The sequence below is a fragment of the Syngnathus leptorhynchus genome, chromosome 9 (genome assembly GCF_054491065.1).
Source record: "Syngnathus leptorhynchus isolate UIUO chromosome 9, UIUO_Slep, whole genome shotgun sequence".
Lineage (NCBI taxonomy): Eukaryota > Metazoa > Chordata > Actinopteri > Syngnathiformes > Syngnathidae > Syngnathus > Syngnathus leptorhynchus.
In genome coordinates this window covers 10,662,398-10,683,523 of record NC_141203.1, presented here as the reverse complement: position 1 = coordinate 10,683,523, position 21,126 = coordinate 10,662,398, and the positions used below count along the sequence as shown (strand labels likewise).

At 43.2% G+C, this 21,126-nt stretch overlaps 1 protein-coding gene across 1 annotated transcript; it reads right to left on the bottom strand.

Moving 5' to 3' along the window:
- Positions 1-239: 239 nt before the first annotated feature.
- Positions 240-20,200, bottom strand: pde11a (phosphodiesterase 11a). Its single transcript, XM_085920603.1, has 20 exons — positions 19,406-20,200; positions 18,824-18,982; positions 15,486-15,575; positions 15,046-15,186; positions 14,899-14,963; positions 14,301-14,433; positions 14,041-14,116; positions 12,368-12,435; positions 12,188-12,280; positions 12,036-12,086; positions 10,353-10,499; positions 9,897-10,004; positions 9,677-9,786; positions 8,961-9,051; positions 7,877-7,977; positions 7,640-7,717; positions 7,496-7,559; positions 7,354-7,428; positions 6,731-6,814; positions 240-1,317 (listed from the first exon to the last, which is right to left on the bottom strand). Exons 1-20 carry the CDS (start codon positions 20,198-20,200, stop codon positions 1,111-1,113), a joined length of 2,736 nt encoding a protein of 911 aa, XP_085776729.1. The 3' UTR covers positions 240-1,110.
- Between the last annotated feature and the right edge of the window lie 926 nt (positions 20,201-21,126).

Here is a 21,126-nt window from a genome sequence, read left to right as displayed (position 1 = left end):
GAAGAGAGTGAGGAGGAAAAAGGCCAAATGTCAGAGAAATAAATGTTGAGAATTAATTCTGCGAGATTCAATGGCTTACTTGAATACATAGCAACTTAATCAAGGCACATTGTGTGTCTGTGAATGTGTCAGAGAGGGAGAGAGAGAGAGAGAGAGAGAGAGAGAGAGAGAGAGAGAGAGAGAGAGAGAGAGAGAGAGAGAGAGAGAATATTCCCATAAATATATGGGGAGGGGGGGGAAATTAGATTACAGTTAGGTCCAGAAGTATTTGGACAATTTAATTTTTTCAATAATTTTGCCTTTATACACCATAATCATGAATTCATTAAAAACAATTCAAACGTGTCAGGCTTTGGTCAGAGGTTAGGGCTAGGCTGACATTAGTAATTTAAAAAATGAATTCAAAGACATTCAGACAAATGTGACACAACCACCGGAGGGCGCTATTGTGCATACCACTGACAGTGTTTATCACATGTTTGAGGACATACAATTAAATAGAAATAATAACTAAAATAAAAACATTTCAAAAATATATTTCCATCAATTTGAAATGAACAGGATATACAAACCGCTGGGTCAGTTCATCTGTTGGGCTGAAAACGAACCTCTTGTGAAATTCAATACCATTTGACTGCTTTACATTTGACTTATGGTGTATAATGGCAAAATAATGGAAAAAAAAGAAACCCAAGTCCATCACAGGTACCATTTTCCATCATGTTCAAGTCAAAGGAGGCCATGCATTTTTCATGGGGGAATATTTCCAACAAGGCACAGGAGGGGAGGAAGTGGAGCAAACAACCAGCGCCCCAGAAACAATTCATCCTTGGACGGCCACACCGCAATCCAAAGTTTTGTGACAGCACTCCAACGCAACACGTTCCTCAAGGAGTATGTACACATTTACAAACATCCGACACGCAGGCCGTGCCTTGTTGCGCAATGGCCGCACCATGGAAGTCAGCCGTGCCGACGCAGCACATCTGCGGCTGCCGTGACAACCTCCGGTAGCTTTTCCGCTTTTCCCAGAGGAGCAAACAGGACCCTCCCGTTCCCTGCACAAGTCGCAGGCCGTAAGAGGAATTGAGATCTCGATAAGAAGGCTCGCTAACCCAGCGACGTGGCGGCCATACGGCTACGGCCGGGGGAGCCGCCCGTCTTGGGCGCCGTGCAGCCGCCGGGCTCCGAGGGGCTCGCCGGAGCTGAAACGCTGTGCTCGTGTTGCCGCTTATTGTTCAGCTCCTCCCACTTGGACCTGTTGGCTTGGATCATGTCGAGCATAGGTTTCAATTTCGGATTTAACTTGACCAGAGTCTACAGGGAGATAGAGAGAGGTGAGAAAATTAGGACAAGGAAGTTCATTCGGTGTATTTTCGTGGTGCTAATTCACATCGGAGGTCAGCGCTCAGCAAGCAATCATAATTGTCTTTTTTTTTTTTTTTGCAGCTTAAAGCCTGACTTGCTGTTGCCACCAACTCTCCCTGGCCTTTCTGTGCTTCTGAGCTGCTGAGCCCCCCCCCTCCTCGCTCCGGGTTGTCATAGAAACAGCATCACGAGCATCACTGGCATGTGACAATTATTGGACTATGCCAAAATTCTTTCAAGACAATCGCATTACGAGTCGTATCTGTGATTCACAGGAAGGAGACGGGAATTGCCTCTCGTTCTAAATTGGAAAATTGGACATGTCAGAAGAAGCAATTCAAACAAGAAAATGTTACTTTTACACACGTAATGCTTTTCTCTCTTCTGATGTAGGCCCCATCAGCACATTATTCCACCCAACCATTATTCATCTCCATTTAGACTAGTGGACTCATTAACTCTGTTTCAGATGAAATGCACCAAACTGACACAAGCTGTGAAAACCTCCTTTGAGGCCTCCTCCCACACAGGCAAATACGTCAAATGTATTTCTCCATACAACTCATATTTCCTCACATTTTATTCAATCAGGTAAGTCACCAGCGAAGAACACACACACGACCCGCTGCTGGGTTCCCCCCCCTCGTATCCACGATGGAGGTAGCGTCGCCATTCCTCCAAGAAAGCGTGAAGGAGAAGCGCAGGGCGGTTGGTTATATAAGGAGAGGATTAATATTCCATGAAGCATCAAGACAGCTCCAGGAGAAAGAGATCAACAAGATCAAGAAAGAGACCTTCCACTGCCTCACATTTGCCTCCCCCTCCCAAGTCTAATTGGCGGCGACCTCCGTATCTGCATTCCCCTCCAAACATCAGCTTGCGTACAAACAGGCAGGTAACGCTACTTTGATGCTTTTAACACAAGACGGCCGATCACTTGGCCTAATTGAATAAACGGGGCGGTGGCGTCATCACGGTTGTGATGGTTTTGTGCGCGCCTCAGCTTGCCTGACTCCCGCTTTGTTTTCTGTCGCCCACGCATGGGAAGGGGCGGCCGCACGGCTCATTGACGTCATCGGCTAACGCGCATTTTTCTCACAGGCCGCTCGCATTCAGCCTCAAAGTCAGCCCCCCCCCCCACCCCCACCTCACTTGCAACACGACAGTACAGTAAATACCAACTCCTAGTTATCATTCAGAGGATCATCTAGTAAAACAATCCAGGCCATAGAACCAATCAGAAAGTGGGGGGTTGTTCGGGTGTGGCACTTTTCACTTTCATTAAAATTTTGACCATGATTTTTCCCTAATGAAGTGGCCTGTGATTAGGTACACCTACAAATGGCGGTGTACCTAATAAGGTGTCCAAGTGACGTCACATATCAAACAGCCAATCAGAAAGTGGGGGGTTGTTCGGGTGTGGCACTTTTCCCTTTCATTTAAACTTTGACCATGATTTTTCCCTAATGAAGTGGCCTGTGATTAGGGACACCAAAAAATGGCGGTGTACCTAATGAAGTGTCCGAGTGACGTCACAGATCAACCAGCCAATCAGAAAGTGGGGGGTTGTTTGGGTGTGGCACTTTTCCCTTTCATTTAAACTTTGACCATGATTTTTCCCTAATGAAGTGGCCTGTGATTAGGTACACCTAAAAATGGCGGTGTACCTAATGAAGTGTCCGAGTGACGTCACAAATCAACCAGCCAATCAGAAAGTGGGGGGTTGTTCGGGTGTGGCACTTTTCCCTTTCATTTAAACTTTGACCATGATTTTTCCCTAATGAAGTGGCCTGTGATTAGGTACACCTGAAAATGGCGGTGTACCTAATGGAGTGTCCGTGTGACGTCACAGATAAAACAACCAATCAGAAAGTGGGGGGTTGTTTGGGTGTGGCACTTTTCACTTTCATTTAAATTTTGACCATGATTTTTCCCTAATGAAGTGGCCTGTGATTAGGTACACCTAAAAATGGCGGTGTACCTAATAAAGTGTCCGAGTGACGTCACAGATCAACCAGCCAATCAGAAAGTGGGGGGTTGTTTGGGTGTGGCACTTTTCCCTTTCATTTAAACTTTGACCATGATTTTTCCCTAATGAAGTGGCCTTCGATTAGGTACACCTAAAAATGGCGGTGTACCTAATAAAGTGTCCGAGTGACGTCACAAATCAACCAGCCAATCAGAAAGTGGGGGGTTGTTCGGGTGTGGCACTTTTCACTTTCATTAAAATTTTGACCATGATTTTTCCCTAATGAAGTGGCCTGTGATTAGGTACACCTAAAAATGACGGTGTACCTAATAAAGTGTCCGAGTGACGTCACAGATCAACCAGCCAATCAGAAAGTGGGGGGTTGTTTGGGTGTGGCACTTTTCCCTTTCATTTAAATTTTGACCATGATTTTTCCCTAATGAAGTGGCCTTCGATTAGGTACACCTAAAAATGGCGGTGTACCTAATAAAGTGTCCGAGTGACGTCACAAATCAACCAGCCAATCAGAAAGTGGGGGGTTGTTCGGGTGTGGCACTTTTCACTTTCATTAAAATTTTGACCATGATTTTTCCCTAATGAAGTGGCCTGTGATTAGGTACACCTAAAAATGACGGTGTACCTAATAAAGTGTCCGAGTGACGTCACAGATCAACCAGCCAATCAGAAAGTGGGGGGTTGTTCGGGTGTGGCACTTTTCACTTTCATTAAAATTTTGACCATGATTTTTCCCTAATGAAGTGGCCTGTGATTAGGTACACCTAAAAATGACGGTGTACCTAATAAAGTGTCCGAGTGACGTCACAGATCAACCAGCCAATCAGAAAGTGGGGGGTTGTTCGGGTGTGGCACTTTTCCCTTTCATTTAAACTTTGACCATGATTTTTCCCTAATGAAGTGGCCTGTGATTAGGTACACCTAAAAATGGCGGTGTACCTAATAAAGTGTCCGAGTGACGTCACAAATCAACCAGCCAATCAGAAAGTGGGGGGTTGTTCGGGTGTGGCACTTTTCACTTTCATAAAAATTTTGACCATGATTTTTCCCTAATGAAGTGGCCTGTGATTAGGTACACCTAAAAATGGCGGTGTACCTAATAAAGTGTCCGAGTGACGTCACAAATCAACCAGCCAATCAGAAAGTGGGGGGTTGTTCGGGTGTGGCACTTTTCACTTTCATTAAAATTTTGACCATGATTTTTCCCTAATGAAGTGGCCTGTGATTAGGTACACCTAAAAATGGCGGTGTACCTAATAAAGTGTCCGAGTGACGTCACAAATCAACCAGCCAATCAGAAAGTGGGGGGTTGTTCGGGTGTGGCACTTTTCACTTTCATTAAAATTTTGACCATGATTTTTCCCTAATGAAGTGGCCTGTGATTAGGTACACCTACAAATGGCGGTGTACCTAATGAAGTGTCCGAGCGACGTCACAGATCAAACAGCCAATCAGAAAGTGGGGGGTTGTTTGGGTGTGGCACTTTTCACTTTCATTAAAATTTTGACCATGATTTTTCCCTAATGAAGTGGCCTGTGATTAGGTACACCTACAAATGGCGGTGTACCTAATGAAGTGTCCGAGTGACGTCACAGATCAACCAGCCAATCAGAAAGTGGGGGGTTGTTTGGGTGTGGCACTTTTCACTTTCATTAAAATTTTGACCATGATTTTTTCCCTAATGAAGTGGCCTGTGATTAGGTACACCTACAAATGGCGGTGTACCTAATGAAGTGTCCGAGTGACGTCACGGATCAAACAGCCAATCAGAAAGTGGGGGGTTGTTCGGGTGTGGCACTTTTCACTTTCATTAAAATTTTGACCATGATTTTTCCCTAATGAAGTGGCCTGTGATTAGGTACACCTAAAAATGGCGGTGTACCTAATAAAGTGTCCGAGTGACGTCACAGATCAACCAGCCAATCAGAAAGTGGGGGGTTGTTCGGGTGTGGCACTTTTCCCTTTCATTTAAACTTTGACCATGATTTTTCCCTAATGAAGTGGCCTGTGATTAGGTACACCTAAAAATGGCGGTGTACCTAATAAAGTGTCCAAGTGACGTCACAGATCAACCAGCCAATCAGAAAGTGGGGGGTTGTTCGGGTGTGGCACTTTTCACTTTGATTAAAATTTTGACCATGATTTTTCCCTAATGAAGTGGCCTGTGATTAGGTACACCTACAAATGGCGGTGTACCTAATAAGGTGTCCAAGTGACGTCACATATCAAACAGCCAATCAGAAAGTGGGGGGTTGTTCGGGTGTGGCACTTTTCCCTTTCATTTAAACTTTGACCATGATTTTTCCCTAATGAAGTGGCCTGTGATTAGGTACACCTAAAAATGGCGGTGTACCTAATAAAGTGTCCGTGTGACGTCACAGATCAACCAGCCAATCAGAAAGTGGGGGGTTGTTCGGGTGTGGCACTTTTCACTTTCATTAAAATTTTGACCATGATTTTTCCCTAATGAAGTGGCCTGTGATTAGGTACACCTACAAATGGCGGTGTACCTAATGAGGTGTCCAAGTGACGTCACATATCAAACAGCCAATCAGAAAGTGGGGGGTTGTTCGGGTGTGGCACTTTTCACTTTCATTAAAATTTTGACCATGATTTTTCCCTAATGAAGTGGCCTGTGATTAGGAACATCTAAAAATGTTTAATTAAAAAAATATTTCAGGTTCCTCCGTGGATTGAACTCACATGGTTAGGTTCAGCGTTCAGAGAACTAACCACTACACCATGGTACCCTGGCTTGTATGTTGTGGAAGATATACGGTTTCATCAAGCACCTGACAAGCGAATACTGATACCAGATCAATGCCAAAAGGATTTTATTGGGGGGCACCAGGTAGCAATGTTGACACTCTTTCCAGTCCTTCCAAGATTTGAACTCAGGTCGTTGGCATCAGACTCCAGAGCACTAACCACTACACTATGGAACCCCGGCTAATGAAGGATGACACATATATGGTTTGATCAAGCAACTTAGAACCGAATAGACTCGACCAATGCCAAAATGACTTTATGGGGTAGCATCAAGTATCTGTGTTGGAAATCTTTCCAGGATAAATACTTCAAATTTCACCTGAGATTTGAACTCCATGACCGTAACCACTAGACTATGGAACCATTGAAAGGTGTCTGACGTGTGGTGAGGTCCATGTCGGGAGGCACTGACGTCATCGTCTGGTATAAAACCCTATGAAACCCTAAATCTAGTATGAAACCCTACTTTGTAACCCTAACCCTAGATTCAAAAGGTGTGTATGGGTACAGAATACTAATAAGCCACGACTTTTGTCATATTGCGATTTATTTCTGTGTCCAGCGTGGCTTACTGTAAACAATTTTGTTCCACGACTATTTTGAGATTACCTCATAGAGCGGTGCGCAAATTCCATCAATCCACTCCAATTGAAGACCGGGCAGCTCGTCTTTTCTGTTTCGGTCAAAGATGGCCTGTAATGCAAACGGAGTCGTTTTGTTCCAGTATTGTCGCGGGGACAGTCTCAGTCGTTTTACAGCAACAAATCTTTTTTTTTTTTTCTTTTTTTCTGCACTATTTAATAAGAAGCTTCACAGAGGCTGCGCTTCAGAGATAGCTGCTACGACTCACTGCAGAAGTTAATATTTTATATCGAACACCCACCCACGCATTAAAGTGAACAAGTTTAACATAAAGAGAGCTTTATTGGAAGGGTGGGGTTGTATTAAAAGCCTCGGCAATATGGCCTGGCTTGATTAGTTATTGCGTTTAATTACACATCGGTAAAAAGCTGTCCCGTGTCGATTCTCATTTGTCGAAAAAAGGGACTTACAATAGAAGCTGACCTTCAAAGCGTCATAAGCAAACAGTCAGGATGCGACTGAATTCATAACGTAAGCTCACACCAGTCCTAGTTTGGTTAAAAACTGTCACCTTGAGCAGGCTTAGGTCATATTAAATTTATGTGTTCAATAAATAAGCAGACATCACCGAGATGTTCTTCTCCACTCACCGAGGGTGTGAGCTTCAACTCTGATCGTTCTCTGTCGCCCTGCTCAAAGAACTCGCTGGTCACTAATTCAGCCACCTGAAATGAGGGTATAATGACGACATGTTTATTATAAACATATTTTGAGCTCTGGATCAATGCTCACCTTGCGAGATATTTCCCAAGGCTTGGTGACAGCGCCGAGATCACATGCTGTCATCATCATGGATCTTCGAGGGAAAAGTATGGTCTGTGTTATTTGGGAGTTTTTTTGCAAAATGGAGACATTTTTGTTATCATGTTGTTTCACCTGCACATGTCTCTGTGGGCCTTCACGTTCCAGTTATACTCCCCTTTGTTCACCAGTTCAAAGAATGTGTTTCTGTTCCTGTGTGACAAGGAACAGGTGTAAAACACAAAACATCCACTAGAGGGCGGTGTAAACCAAACTAAGCAAGGCTCAATACAATTATTGCTCCAGCAGTTTTTGTGATTTAAAATCAGTTTTGTCATTTAAAATTTGATGATCTGATGACGCAGAACTTACTCAAAGTAAAGAGTGAGATCAGTGGCCAGAATGGATTGCTTGAGCAGCTGCATAAGGTTGCTGTACTCGGCGGACGAGAGGTTGGAGAATATGTTGTGACCCTGGGAAGAAACGGAACACAAAGTCAGGATGTTAAAAAAAAAAAAAAAAAAAAAACGTATCTTGGAATCACACAAGTCATTTATAAGCTAATAGACCAGCCCGACGTTATCAAGAGAAACCGTTAGCATATTCAAAGAAAACATTTGTCAGCAGCGTGATCATGAAGAACTAAGCCTCTGCTGCTCAGCAGCTTCTGCAGAATGTCTTTAATTACAAGTTGACATAAAAAAAAAAAAAAAGAAGCAAATCACCTGCTGAACTGTCTCTCGCTCAACCAATTACCAGTAAATCTATCTACCGCAGTAATTGCATTGATTTAAGGGCAGCCTGAGCTTTTGTTTTGTTTACTCCCGTTCACATATTATTAAAGTGGCCACATGTTTGCCGTCAGGCTCAAACGACATGAAAGATGATCCTTTTATATTTGTAAATGGAAGTGGGCTGGAAAAATAAACAACAGAATAGAACCAGGATGCTGCAGCTTGTGTATGTTATTGATGCTTTCCAATTTGGTTCAACTGCCGTTTGTCTCGCAGCTATTTGCTTAACACTACTATTATCTTTATTATTGCTTATTTGGTAATGTTATGTCAAAACGTTACACTGATTCCCGCGGAAGCCGCAAGTGCTCCACGTAGTACCACAGGAAACGAAAATGGAACAAATTATGGAGTTGCTCCCCACTGAAATGGCTGACACTGGTTCCAGAGTAGGGCCACCCCTGCGTATGTTTTAAAAAAAAAAAAAAAACTCCCGAGTAGCACTGCATTGCAATGCACTTGACAAAACCAGAGGGGAGGCTAACTTTGCAAGATGGAACAAACCAAGTGCATCCAAGAAAAGGATGGAGTGGTAAAACAACACCCGTAAATGCACTTGAATGGACAAAGTGCAAAAATGCAGCATTGTGCAGTCATTGACTTGGGAACATCTGGAGCGCTGCATTGCAGCACTTTCAAAACAACACAAAGAGATGGTTCACCTCGCTTTGCAGGATCATGACAGCGTGGTTGAAGTGGTGGTGCTCAAGGGTAGCCGAGGTCCCGTAAAGCAGAGCGAGAGCCGAGCCTGTCCTGGCGCACAAATCGTAAAACAACATCAAATACCAACATTATTTTTACAGTGTCGAAAGTATTGGCGGCTGTGCCAATTCCCATCAGCATCAATTTCAATATACTGTGATTAGTTTGTTCTGAATGCATGCAGCCTTCATTTGTTTGAGGGTGTGCACACTTTTGCAACCACATTATTTCAGTTTATTTTTACTTCTGCGTCGGAAAAAAAAATAACTAGGTTATATTAATGGTGAAAAAAAGTTTCCAATTTTTCACAAGTCACCTTTATAAGGTCAATAAATGACATTACTCACCATAAAGCCATAATCGCACTTGTGGAATACAGAAGTAGTAAAATGTGCTCATGAGTGAATAAGTCACCGGAGCAGCAGCACAATTAAAATCTTGGTTCGAGTCCATCTACAGTAATAACATCGTAAGGTAAGCAAACAAAAAAAAAAGAGAAAACTAGCACAAATGTCACCTGCTCGTTGAAACGGCCTTGTCAGTTCGACGCTTATGTAAGTCTTACACAACTTGCCGCTTAACTCTTGCTGATCCGCTGACTGCCGCAGGTGGCGAAACACTCGAAACAGCGTGTAGGAGGACGTTGATTTCATCAGAGCCGGTCGGAGACACTTACTTTGCCTGGAAGGCATTGTTGGTGCCCCGGTGGTCCAAGTCGTGACACACGCAACCCACGATGAGCGCTAAGATCTCCACTTCTGTCAGAGTCTCTTGGAAGCCGGCCGTCTGATTGGAAGATAAAAAAAAAAAAAAGCCAAACTTGCACACTCAGCATTTTTTACTTGTTTGTGCAAGATGTGAGAAGGACATGTGCTGAGTTGGTCACTTTCCCTTACCGTTAGCATGGCAAACATGCACTGGCACACATTGAAGGCGTGTCTCCAGTTGTGGTACAGAACCATCCGATAGTTTTTCCTCACAGTCAGCAGCCATCGGCATAGCGTCTGGAGGGAGGTACACGGCCAGGCCGGTTTGTTGCCGAGGACATTTCAGGGCAAGGGGATGTTAACAGCGCTACGCCTCGCGTTTGCTACATGGGCCTTTAGGAGGAACATTGAAATGGCAGCCCACGGAGGCGAGATACAAACTGAGTAGACAGAAGAAAAAATTGTGCAGCCAAGAGGAACGCTACAAAATAATGAGGGGGGGGGGGGGGGGGGAATAGATCATTGGGATTAAATTAAAATAATTTTGTAGAATGTAGGTCAGTGCTTCGGATTTTGTTTAGGTCAGCAGAAAAAAAGGTCCACCGCTGGATTTTCCAAAATCCAAAACATTCGGCGCATCCTCACCTCATAGTCAATCTTAAATTTGGGAACCATCCCAAGCTCCATGAACATCCTAAGAGCGGCCGTTATCATGGCGTCCACATCTAAGGAGAAATCGTCAAAGGAGAGCTTGTCGATCCCCAGCTCGCACACCAGGGGGATGTTGGCGGCCTACAACGCCGAGAGGGACGGAAGAAATGAGTTTAGGAGGCTGCCGAGGTCACGGGAAGCATGGAGGGCTCACGTTAATGAGGAAGCCTTGAAACCAGATTGAACTCTTACAGCTGAATAAATGCAAAATGTGACATCATTAGTCAAGATTTTCACATCATTAATTGCGCTTCCTTAGCGCTCTTCACCAGTTATGGTTGGAGAACATATGGTTGTTGTTTTTTTCTTCCACATAACATCGTCTGACGTCTGGCGCTCCGGCGTTATCTTGACCTCTTTTAATTTGCAGTTTGAGGTTTTGGCAAATGTCAGCAAGGTTTATTTACTGACGCCACTGGCTCTGGCAGATAAGCACGCTCAATAAGGATCCATATGTAGAGCAGTTATGAAAGAAGTGGGTTGTGGTGGCGGGTGAGGGTGGGGGGTGAGGCTGGGGGTGATGATGCGGAGCTCATTGCTGAAGAGATCACACAAACAACGCACGAGGGGAGGGATTTTTTTTTTAACATGGGTTCCTTCCTATTTTGCTGTAATGGCCACATGGGAAAATCCTTCACTTGCCACTATGGGAAAATAGGTCATATCTATATTTCAGAAATGTCAAGCTAATTAAAAATGTAAAATGTCTTTTCAGTTTTAAAAAGAATGAATATCACAATTGTCTACTGATTGCTGTTAACGATGATGAATTTTACGACAATAGTTTATTTTCATTGTAAAAAGATAGTTAGCATACTTGTGGGTAATTTTAGAGTACATTGGCCCAGAATGAGCCACAATGAATTAATCATGATGCACAAATTAAGCCTGTACATTCTATTTAGTCACAGTATTATGGTATGTTTTGGGAATATTCAACATTATAGAGTGGCATTGTCTTAAAAAAAGGCAAAACGTTTGCTATTATTTTTTTGGGGTGAGGCTGGAACAGATTAATGACCTTTCCATTCATTTCAATGAGAAAAGATGATTTGGGTGTGGAACAAATTCAAATTTTAAGATTTTGCTATCAATCCACATAAGTGGTTATTCAATTACAAACGTGATTATTTCCAGAAACATTTCCTTTGTCAAAAGAGTAAGAAAACGACTTCTAATGTAAAATAGGCCATCTATGCAAAATCTGTGCCAAACTAGATAAAGAATAGTGCTAGTTTTAAGGATCCATGTCAAATTTAATGAGAGCAAAATATATGGATGCATATATATATGTGTATGGCACAATGCTCCAGAAAGTCTAATGAGTTACTGTATGTACCACCATCATCTTGCTGAAAAAATATAATGGGCTTCCCCTTGGCCTACGCTCACTGCCTCCAGCAGGGTTCACGGTCCCGGTCTGTTTTTCATCATCCGACTGAGCAGCACACAAACAAATCAAGACGTGCAGGTGAATATGAAGAAATAAAAACATGCATCTGCTGGCCTGTCCTTTATCTGCTGCCTACCTTAGAGGGAAAATTTAAAAATGGCAAAAATTGCTGGCCAAACGAGGTCTGTAAATGGATTTTTTTTTGGGGGGGATGATAATCCTACCTTGAATTTGTCAACTTCAGTCTTGGAGCAAGTGGCGTGGTAAGAGAGGACCTGAAAATATAATGATAGTTTTAGTCCAATTCTTGCCATCATTTCTAATAACCCTCGTGAATAATTTGAGTACACAATCCTTACGGAAACTGCATTCTTACATCTAGCGCCACTGATTGCTTTGCCCACGACTTCTTCACCTGGTCGTACATGATGGTGTTGTTGATGCCCAGGCCGCAAAAAATCACAAAAGCCTAAGGGGGGGAGAAAGAAAAAAAAAAAAAAAGCTAAAAATATCAAAACAACTCTGATAATAAAAGACAAGCGAGTTAAAGCAATACCTCAAAGAGCCGCTGATCTGCATCATCAAATGGTTTCCCATCGAGGCGGTTCAGCACTTGAGCGACGCCTGTTAGAACGAGGCCAAGGAGAAATTGTCCATATTACTGGAGATGATACCTTTATTTTTCCACACAAAACTACTTCTTGCATAAAATCTCTTATGAATTTATTTCCAGGAAAATTACACAGTGGTAGAAAGGACAAGTGCAAAAAAAATGAATATTCAATTAATAGTGTCAACAATAACACAGTGGGAATGAAGCCTTTGGAGTACTCGGCCCGACTTCTCTCTGTGTCTAATTAAAGTAGAACTCACAGTGAACATGAATATTTCATTAAAACATATTGTCATGTTGTCTGGGAACTAAAGCCAAAGAGGAATTACACACATGATATGACATAAAACAACATCTTGACGTTAAAAAAAGCAAGCGTATTCAAATAATCATTTGGTTATGGGGCAAGATTTTTATTTGGAGCCACTCTACAAGTGACAAATGAGCCAAGCAATTTGCAACCACCACTGTAAGCAGTTATGGGTGCTTTATTGATCCAATTCTGTTGGAGCTTGGCTCGACTATGCACTTCCCACATGATGACAGTGGACGGAAGTTGGGATTTTGCCATGAACCTTCTGTTCACACTAAGTCAAACCGAAGGGTCATTTGCACGCCGACCTCAGAAAAAGATGCTTCAAGCGATGTCGTGTCGTTTCAGATGTAAATAACAAGCTTCGAAAATTAGGATACAAGGAAGAGAAACGTGTTCCAGCCATTGGCATAGTGATTCTGGGTTAGCTATTTTGGTGAAAAACTTTTTGTGTTAGCATCTGTGCTAACACAGCTCCGCAGGAAGTGCTGCAATTAACTGTCCTCACTCGATTCAACGTTCGCTTGGCTATTATTGGTCTAATCACAGCAGAGTTTCATTTTGAATGAGCTGTTGGTTACCTTGAGAGACGTCACAAGAACATTTCATTTGTGAATCAAAAGTATCCTTGACTTGAGAATTTCATTTTCCGCTGATTTGTTGGTATAACGTTTTTTTTTTTTTTCACTTTAGGTGCTCAGGTGCCACCCACACACTGCACTTTTTTTTTTCTTTCTTTTTTCATTCAGTTCTTTTTTTTTTTCTCCGCTTCCTGTCCCCGACAAATACATTTAACTCCTACGCAAAAGAAATGTTAAACACACAAAGACACGCGTGCGGTTCTAAACGAGCCATTTGCAAACACGCTGATCTCTTTTGACTCAATGTAAATAACGACTTCCTGTGGAGGATTTTCTAAATCTCCAAGACTGCTATGGTTGGCCCTCACAAAAAAGTATGAAGCACCGACACCAAAGAGGGGATCAATGATTTATCGCAGTGTCAGTTTGTGTTGTCGGCCCTGGGGCTGATTCACAAACACAATTCGCACAATGAGGAAACACCAGCAAAGTCGAGTGTGGATCTAATCACAGAAACGCAGCCGCCGATAATGTCACCGACATTTGTCTACATGCGACGACAACAATAGAGGAGAGGACCAATTAAAATTAATTATGAGGACCAATTACAACCACAAATGCCGGACATATTTACTACCAGTATCTTGTACATACTATAAAACAGTCAACGCCATTGGAAAAAAAATATGAATGCTTTTTTTTTTTTTTGTGTGTTTACTTACCAATGATTTGATGATCGCTGTTCCATATTGGAACACAGAGCACCGAGCGAATGTGGAAGTCCGAGAACTGGTCCGCCTAATAAAATAACGGCGAGGACATTCATAACAACAATAACCATTCATTTGGATTGATAACATCTAACCTGTCCTCAGCATGATACTCACATCCATTTTCTTTCAAATCTTTACCACTGGTGTGTTTTGGTGAGTCGTTTCGCAAATGACTGACTCATCTAAAGTTTTGCAAACGACTCGGTTACCTCAGCATCAAAACGAGGATCTTGGTAGGCGTCGCTGATGTTGACAGGAAGTCCTGTGGATGCAACCAACTCTGCAATGCTGTTGTTGATGAGCCAGTCAGAATAAGAAGACTTTTCCATACTGTCCTTGAAACTAAACAGAAGAACACGAATAATAAGCCTCTGTCTATTAAGCGTCGACTTCTCAAAGGAAAAAGAATCAATGTAATCATACAAATGGTGGCATAATGGTGTCCCTAATGTTGTGGGCGGCGTACAACGTGTTCATCAAAACGTTCGAAACTATAATTTAATCTTTCCATGCCTAGCGGTGGTGGAGAATTCTCCAAATTAAATTAAAGACAGCTCCCACAGTCAAGCCCGCCCGCTATTCAGCACTCCCACAGCAGAAGAGTCGATCTTATGTCTTTATTTTGATTTAGTCCTTGATGAAAGCGTTACAGATTCAGATGCAATAAAAAAAATAAAAAAAATGGAGAAATACGACATAGAGAAAAAGGTTACCCAAATGAAAAGGATGGGAAATGAAAAGCAAAAATGGATTTTTGGTCTTTCTGCTTGTTTGGACAACAAAAGCAAAGTCAAACATCATACCTACCTTGTTTCGGCGTCGGCACTGCACTTAGGTGACAACAATTCAAAAGACTTGGTGAACTTTACCACCTGAAAGATTCAAAAGGGGGGGGAAAATAATTCATTTCAAATTTGCTCGAATAACTTGAGCTTAACTAACACAATGTAGTACCGGCGACTCGATGTCCTCCAGTAATTGAACAGAACATCGCTCGCATTTGAGCAACGTCTGAGCACGATGCATGATCTTCCGTACAATTTTCTCCAGATCGGTTTGCTCTTCAAACAAGTCGTTGACGACTTCAAGGAGTGCCTGAATATCGGGAGCAAACACAATGCAACATGATTAGCTTTCCCCGGTAGAAGCACATTAAGTCCTTGATGTATGGCAGAGCTATCCAATCTAATACCAAGCACATAAAACCATTTCTCTCCCACAGAACTGCCTTCTCATAATGTTCCCAACGAGTGGCGTGAATAAGTAGCGCATCTCATAATGTCGCTTCCAACCGAGCCCTCGTCGAGAATCGGGCCCATCTCCACGCAGGTGATCGGGCCGGCATCGAGGGAGGCGATTCCAAAGACGGGAAAAACGGGTCACTTGGTACTTACTCGACTTCTGTCGTATTCCTTCCTGGAGGCAGCAAAGAGTTGGGCATTGGAAATTGCAATGCCGCAGAAAGGCAGGTACATTTGCAGTACCTGCGCACATAAAAATAAAATTGTCTTATCATTCATCAGCAGCAGCAGCAGCAGCAGCAGAAGCAAAGCTCATGTTTGGTGCCTGATGATATCAAATGAGTAGCATTAGCATCTATCACCGGATCTCCAAACATCTGTTTTCCAGGCAAGATTTAAAAAAAAGGCTTTCGAGCAGAATCATTTTATATTTCGCAAAATTAATAATTCCATGTTTACCTCTGGCTAGAAAGCAAAGTGTGAAGAATCTCTGTCACCAAAATATACAATGATGATTGCCTCTCAAATATCCATATTTTGTGTGTATTTTTTCACATGATTTTTTTTATTCAAAGAAAATCCCCACCTTTTAATCACAGTGAAATAAAAATAGCCTTTCACAAAATCACGACTTGCCGGATTCATCAATTCAACTGACATTTTACCATTTGACCGAACAGTCTGACTTACAGCGCCTCGGGCTGATACAATAAACGCGCTCATATATTCTAGACATAAATAATATAATTAAACAACATTTCCTACTTCCTGCCGTGCTTGATTCATAATGTGAGTCAATATGCCAACGTACACTCGACTTGGCGCAAACAGGTGCTGCACAAAAGTTGAAATCAACACATCGGAAATATAATGCGTCTTGACCCCGTGACATAAATTTCAACCAAATTCCCATTTTTAACAGTTTTTGTTTGGATGATACCGAGCAATGAAGCTTAACCGTGATGTTATTTCAACTGTCCTCTGGAATTCCCTAATAATGATCTGGTGGAAAGGCAGCAGTCATCGGGCCGAACAGAGAAAGACTCATTAGCCAGGAGGACTTTGGGGATCTGGCTATGGATCTGTCTGCGCCACTAACAGGCAAACGCAAAAAAAGCAGCGCTGCTAATAATTACGTTCTGTCCCGCAGGCCATTAGATAAGGTTGCATTACAAACAGAGCTTTTTGCCCACTGACCGGCAGTAAAAAGAGTGGTTTTAATAACAAAGGCCAGCTCCAGTCGCTTTGCACTACGCGTGACAACCGGGCGGTCTGCAGCTGCTTTTTTTTTTTTTTTTTAATACGAGGCATGCTGTGAGAAATTGACGAGGTCTGCTCTTCATTTCCCCGCACTTCATTTATAAAAAAAAAAAAAACTAGTGGGTAATTTTTGACTCGGCTTTGAAAATGACGCACGTGGGAAGGCGATTGGTGCTAAACCAATAATCATTTTCACAGTTGTTTTGCAAATACGCTTTTGCAACAACTGCGTGGCTCATTTCTGGAGCGAGGAGCTTTCCATTCAGAATAAGATGTGATCTTTCTCTCGGAAAAACATCGACGGTGATTATTAGAGATATTTGTGAGAGAACCGCAGTACGGCACAGCTATTGACTTTGAGATAAGGCAAGATTATGAAAAGGTAACACAGAGCAAAGAAGACAGAGTGCTTCTTCTAAATAGCGCAGTCTCGATTTGATTGAGCCTCGTTGTGCCTTCCCCCGTCCTAAAATAATCTACTTGATCCCAACTGATGTGTTTTCAAGAGCAGCCATTCCACTTCAACTCAACTGCTGCTAGTGACAGACGACTTTTAGGTCACACTTTTGGCTAACCTCCTCGCTGGTTGACGTTAAAACGGAAAAGTTGATCTTCATTCTCTCCTCTTACTGACAAATAGGAACAATCTCAAGTGACACAATGAAATACGTTCCCCGGCACATAAGACAACAACTCTAATGCTTTATAAAAGATAACGTAATTATACACAGACTGAGTCATTACTAAAGCTCCCCAAAGACCCTCCATCCCGCAGAGGATCGTCACGACACAATTAAAGCAGCGTGGGATTAAAGACAAGCGCGGCGTGTTTAGCTAGCCTATAACGGTTTCACCGACGCAAAGAAATATTTCATTAAGACAATCTCAAATTATTGTCGTGACATCTAATATTGCTGCATACTTTGCGGAATGAAAAACATTTTCTTAAGTAGTTGTCTCACTAGATATCTGATATCACAGATATCACACACGGCGATCTGTGTGAGATCAGAGATCACGGATATCACGGATATCACGGATATCACGGATATCACACACGTAGTGATCTGTGTGTGATCGCCATGTGGCTGTGATATCGCCATGTGATTATTACTGAGCAGTGGTAGACAACAGAAGATTACGGTGATAATGTTACCATTAGAATCCATTACTAATTCATCGCGAGCTAGCATTAGCGTGTTGTTGATGCAACGGTAAAGCCACTTAAAGCACAAGACGGATAGGACGAGATGTTAAATGTGCATGTGTTGGATTTTACGATAATCTGACCCATCTTGGTAACATTTGTATTTGTTTGGGTGAGACTCCTTTGAATTAGGGGATGGAAATTCTCAAAGGTAATATGAATATGAATTGTAATGCTAATTAGAGGCTTTTGTTTTTGCTTAGAAAACAATACAGCATAGCGAGTAGCAGTTCTATTTTGCCTTTTTTTTTTTTTTTGGGCAGCGGGCAAGGGCAATAAATTAAGTCTGGCAACAAATTAACTCGCAGACGTACGAGATGGGCGAGAAAATTACTCTGAATGATCATTTCAATCTTAGCTGTTGCCGCCGCTGTTTCGTATTTTTCTTACGACCGGAAAAGAAATTGGAAATGCACATCATACAGTGAAACTGTTTCCTTTGTACAGAGAACAAGTGGTGGTAAAATAAAATCCCGCCAACATTGTAATTCATATCAACTAGCAATAAAGCCACTCTGGTCCATCCTCACACTGTTTCTCATCACACTTGCACAGTTGTCGCCAGGAAAATACCCCAGAGTCAGTCTAACTGTCGCCCATTAAGCATCGGAGATGATAAGACCAAACCCAAGCTGAACGCTGAGCGCGCAGGCAAAGTATAAAACAAGATCCATAAAGACACCAACTGCGAGACATTTGCTCCAACATTTGGCAGGAACTGTTGAACACATTGAGACACTAAGCGTCAGAGCCAAAATTTGATAAGTGAGCGGGTGAATTATTGAAATAATACATCGTACGGTTCTAAAAGCACGGGCTCCAAACAAGAAAAGCAAAACACGGCCTGCAGTTCATCAGATCGACCTTTTTTCACGTAACCTCTTTGGACGACAGCCCGGGCGGGATAATTGGTTGTGAGGCATATGAAAAATCAAACAAAGAGAAAAGAAATTCAAACTATTGATACGGTCTGCAAAATGTCAACGTGGCAACAACGCGCTCGTCGCCGTCGTGAAGAAATTACCTTTTCATCATCTTCGGCGAAGATTTCCACACTTGAGGTCTTGTTGATGGCCTGAGCGACTCCGATGATCTCTCCATCGCTGTTGCGAATGGGCATGCACAAGAGCGACTTGGTCTTGTAGCCCGTCAGTTTGTCAATTTCATCACTGAACCGGCGATCCTGCCAGCACCACAGACAAAGTACACAATAAAGACTGGATCTTTATATTTCATTTTTTTTACCATGTTCTGTTGACTTTATTGGCAGCATCCCTTTATTCTAAAATTATAATACCTTTTTTTTTTTTTAATGAATAACTGTTCTGTGGTAGTTGACTTACCAGAAATCCCCCCCTCCCCACCCCAGTCCACGCATTGTTCAGGGGGTGCCAGTGACCCCTCCTACCCACCCCCAGCTCCGCCAGTGTAAAGATCCTCTAGAAGAACAATAAACTTCTGAAGTGATCCAAACTGTTCTATTCAGCGTGCCTCTTAATAATACTACTTTTTTTTTTACAATACTACTCTGACCGAAGCATTTTTGGTGGAAGAGCAAAAGGGCATACAAAATTGAGAGCTAAATGGCTTTTTTTGGGGGGGTCACCTGGTAGGCGTCCGGAATGTTGACCGTCTCTCCGTGCTCGGCCACGTATCCGATGATCCCTTTGCCCCACGGCACTTGCACTTCGCCCGAGTTCATGGAGGGCAACACGGCGGTGCCCGCGTGTACGTCGAAGAACTTGGACACGAGCGTCTTCTTGTTCCCAGTGCCCTCTACCAGGAAGAGGGAGCACCGGTCAGCGTCCACCATGATGCACACAAACACCAGGATCTTGTAGCTGAGGCTCGTCAGGTCCAAGTCGTTGGAAATGTCTTTAACGAGCTCCAGGAAGAACTCCCTCTCGTTGTTTTCTTTGAGGTAATACTTGAAGTCCACGGCCGTGGATGGGTATTGCGGAATGTTGACTCTGGACTCGAGCAGCGCGCTCAAAATGTGCGCGGTGGTCGGTGGCAGCGAGCTCGCTTTCCTCAGCAAGGCTCTCCTGCGCATGCTGCTCAGCGGCTCCTGGGCCCGCGAGTTGACTTGCTCGTCGTAGGTTCGGTTGACGTTGACGGCCTTGGAGCGGGCGAAAGTTTTGCGCAGCTCCTTCTGCGAAGCTCTCCTCTGCAAACCGTCGCATTTGCTCGCCCAGCTGTCCCTCAGCACGGCGCCCTTCTCATCCCTCGGCTCAGCCGGGCTCGCGGCCGCTGGACCCGATTTGGGCCCCTGATGGTTCTTCAGCCACTTCTCCACCATGCCATAAGTGCCTTTTCGGTTCAGGTAGTCCTCGAATAACTCAGGGTGCGAGTCCAGGAAAGTTTCCACGTCAGAGAAACACACCATCTTGGCCACTGCCATACCTGGTCTCCGGATTCTCCTCGGCGAACCAAAGCCTCGAAGTCGCACGGGGAAAGATCATCTATGAGGCTGGGTTGAAGGTCCAGGTTAGAAAATCCCCGGGAATTCCACAGATGCGTCTGGCTGCAGGAAACACCCCACGATACATCTCATCTCCAGCTTCCACTCCGAGGATGCTCTTCTTTTAAAAGCATTTTAGCTCCTCCAAGTTCATCCGTTTTTTTGCGCACTGAAGCGGTGCCTGCGCTGAAGAAGGCGGACCACAAGAAACAAGCAGCGGTGGGAAAACATCAGAGAGCTCCACAAGCGAGCATCAGTACGGTGCGTGTGTGTGTGTGTGTGTGTGTGTGTGTGTGTGTGTGTGTGTGTGTGTGTGTGTGTGTGTGTGTGTGTGTGTGTTGTTGTGTGCAAATGACTGTGTTGCCTGTGGTTGGCTCGGCGCGCTGACGTGGGTGTCGTCATAGAGTTGAGTTTGCAGGATCCGAGGTTGGTTTCAGCATCCAAAGCCTGAGGACATGTCAACGGCTCGCTTACTGCCCAGAACACTCCTGACTGCCTGCAAAGTAGAAAAACACTTGTATTTGCCTCAGGTTATCATTTATTTAGTAGATGGTAAAACATTCATTTGTTCATTTAAATTCAGAAAAAGACAATTCACATAACGACAATTTCAATTATGATAAAAAATAATGTATCTCAAGGTGTTACGTTTAAAAAAAAAGACGTGTTTATTATGCAAAGGTATTTCATAAGTGGATAAATGCGGGATTCTTTTTTGCAACTGCTTTGCTGAACACTAGGGAGCGCTGTTGTACACCAACTGACATTAATTATTAAAATTCGAACAAGCGGTAGTTCTCATGTGAGTACCGTCAGCATGAACAACATCAACAGTTCGGGGTTCTAGTGTTCATAAAAAATAGTCT

Bases quoted from the DNA above. Each gene is read 5' to 3' on its own strand.
- pde11a (XM_085920603.1), bottom strand. From the start codon at position 20,200: ATGGCAGTGGCCAAGATGGTGTGTTTCTCTGACGTGGAAACTTTCCTG. The intron at 15,187-15,485 runs GTAAGTACCAAG...CCCGATATTCAG, and splicing joins AGGAATACGACAGAAGTCGA to GCACTCCTTGAAGTCGTCAA. The intron at 1,318-6,730 runs GTAATCTCAAAA...ATCTCCCTGTAG, and splicing joins TTTGCGCACCGCTCTATGAG to ACTCTGGTCAAGTTAAATCC.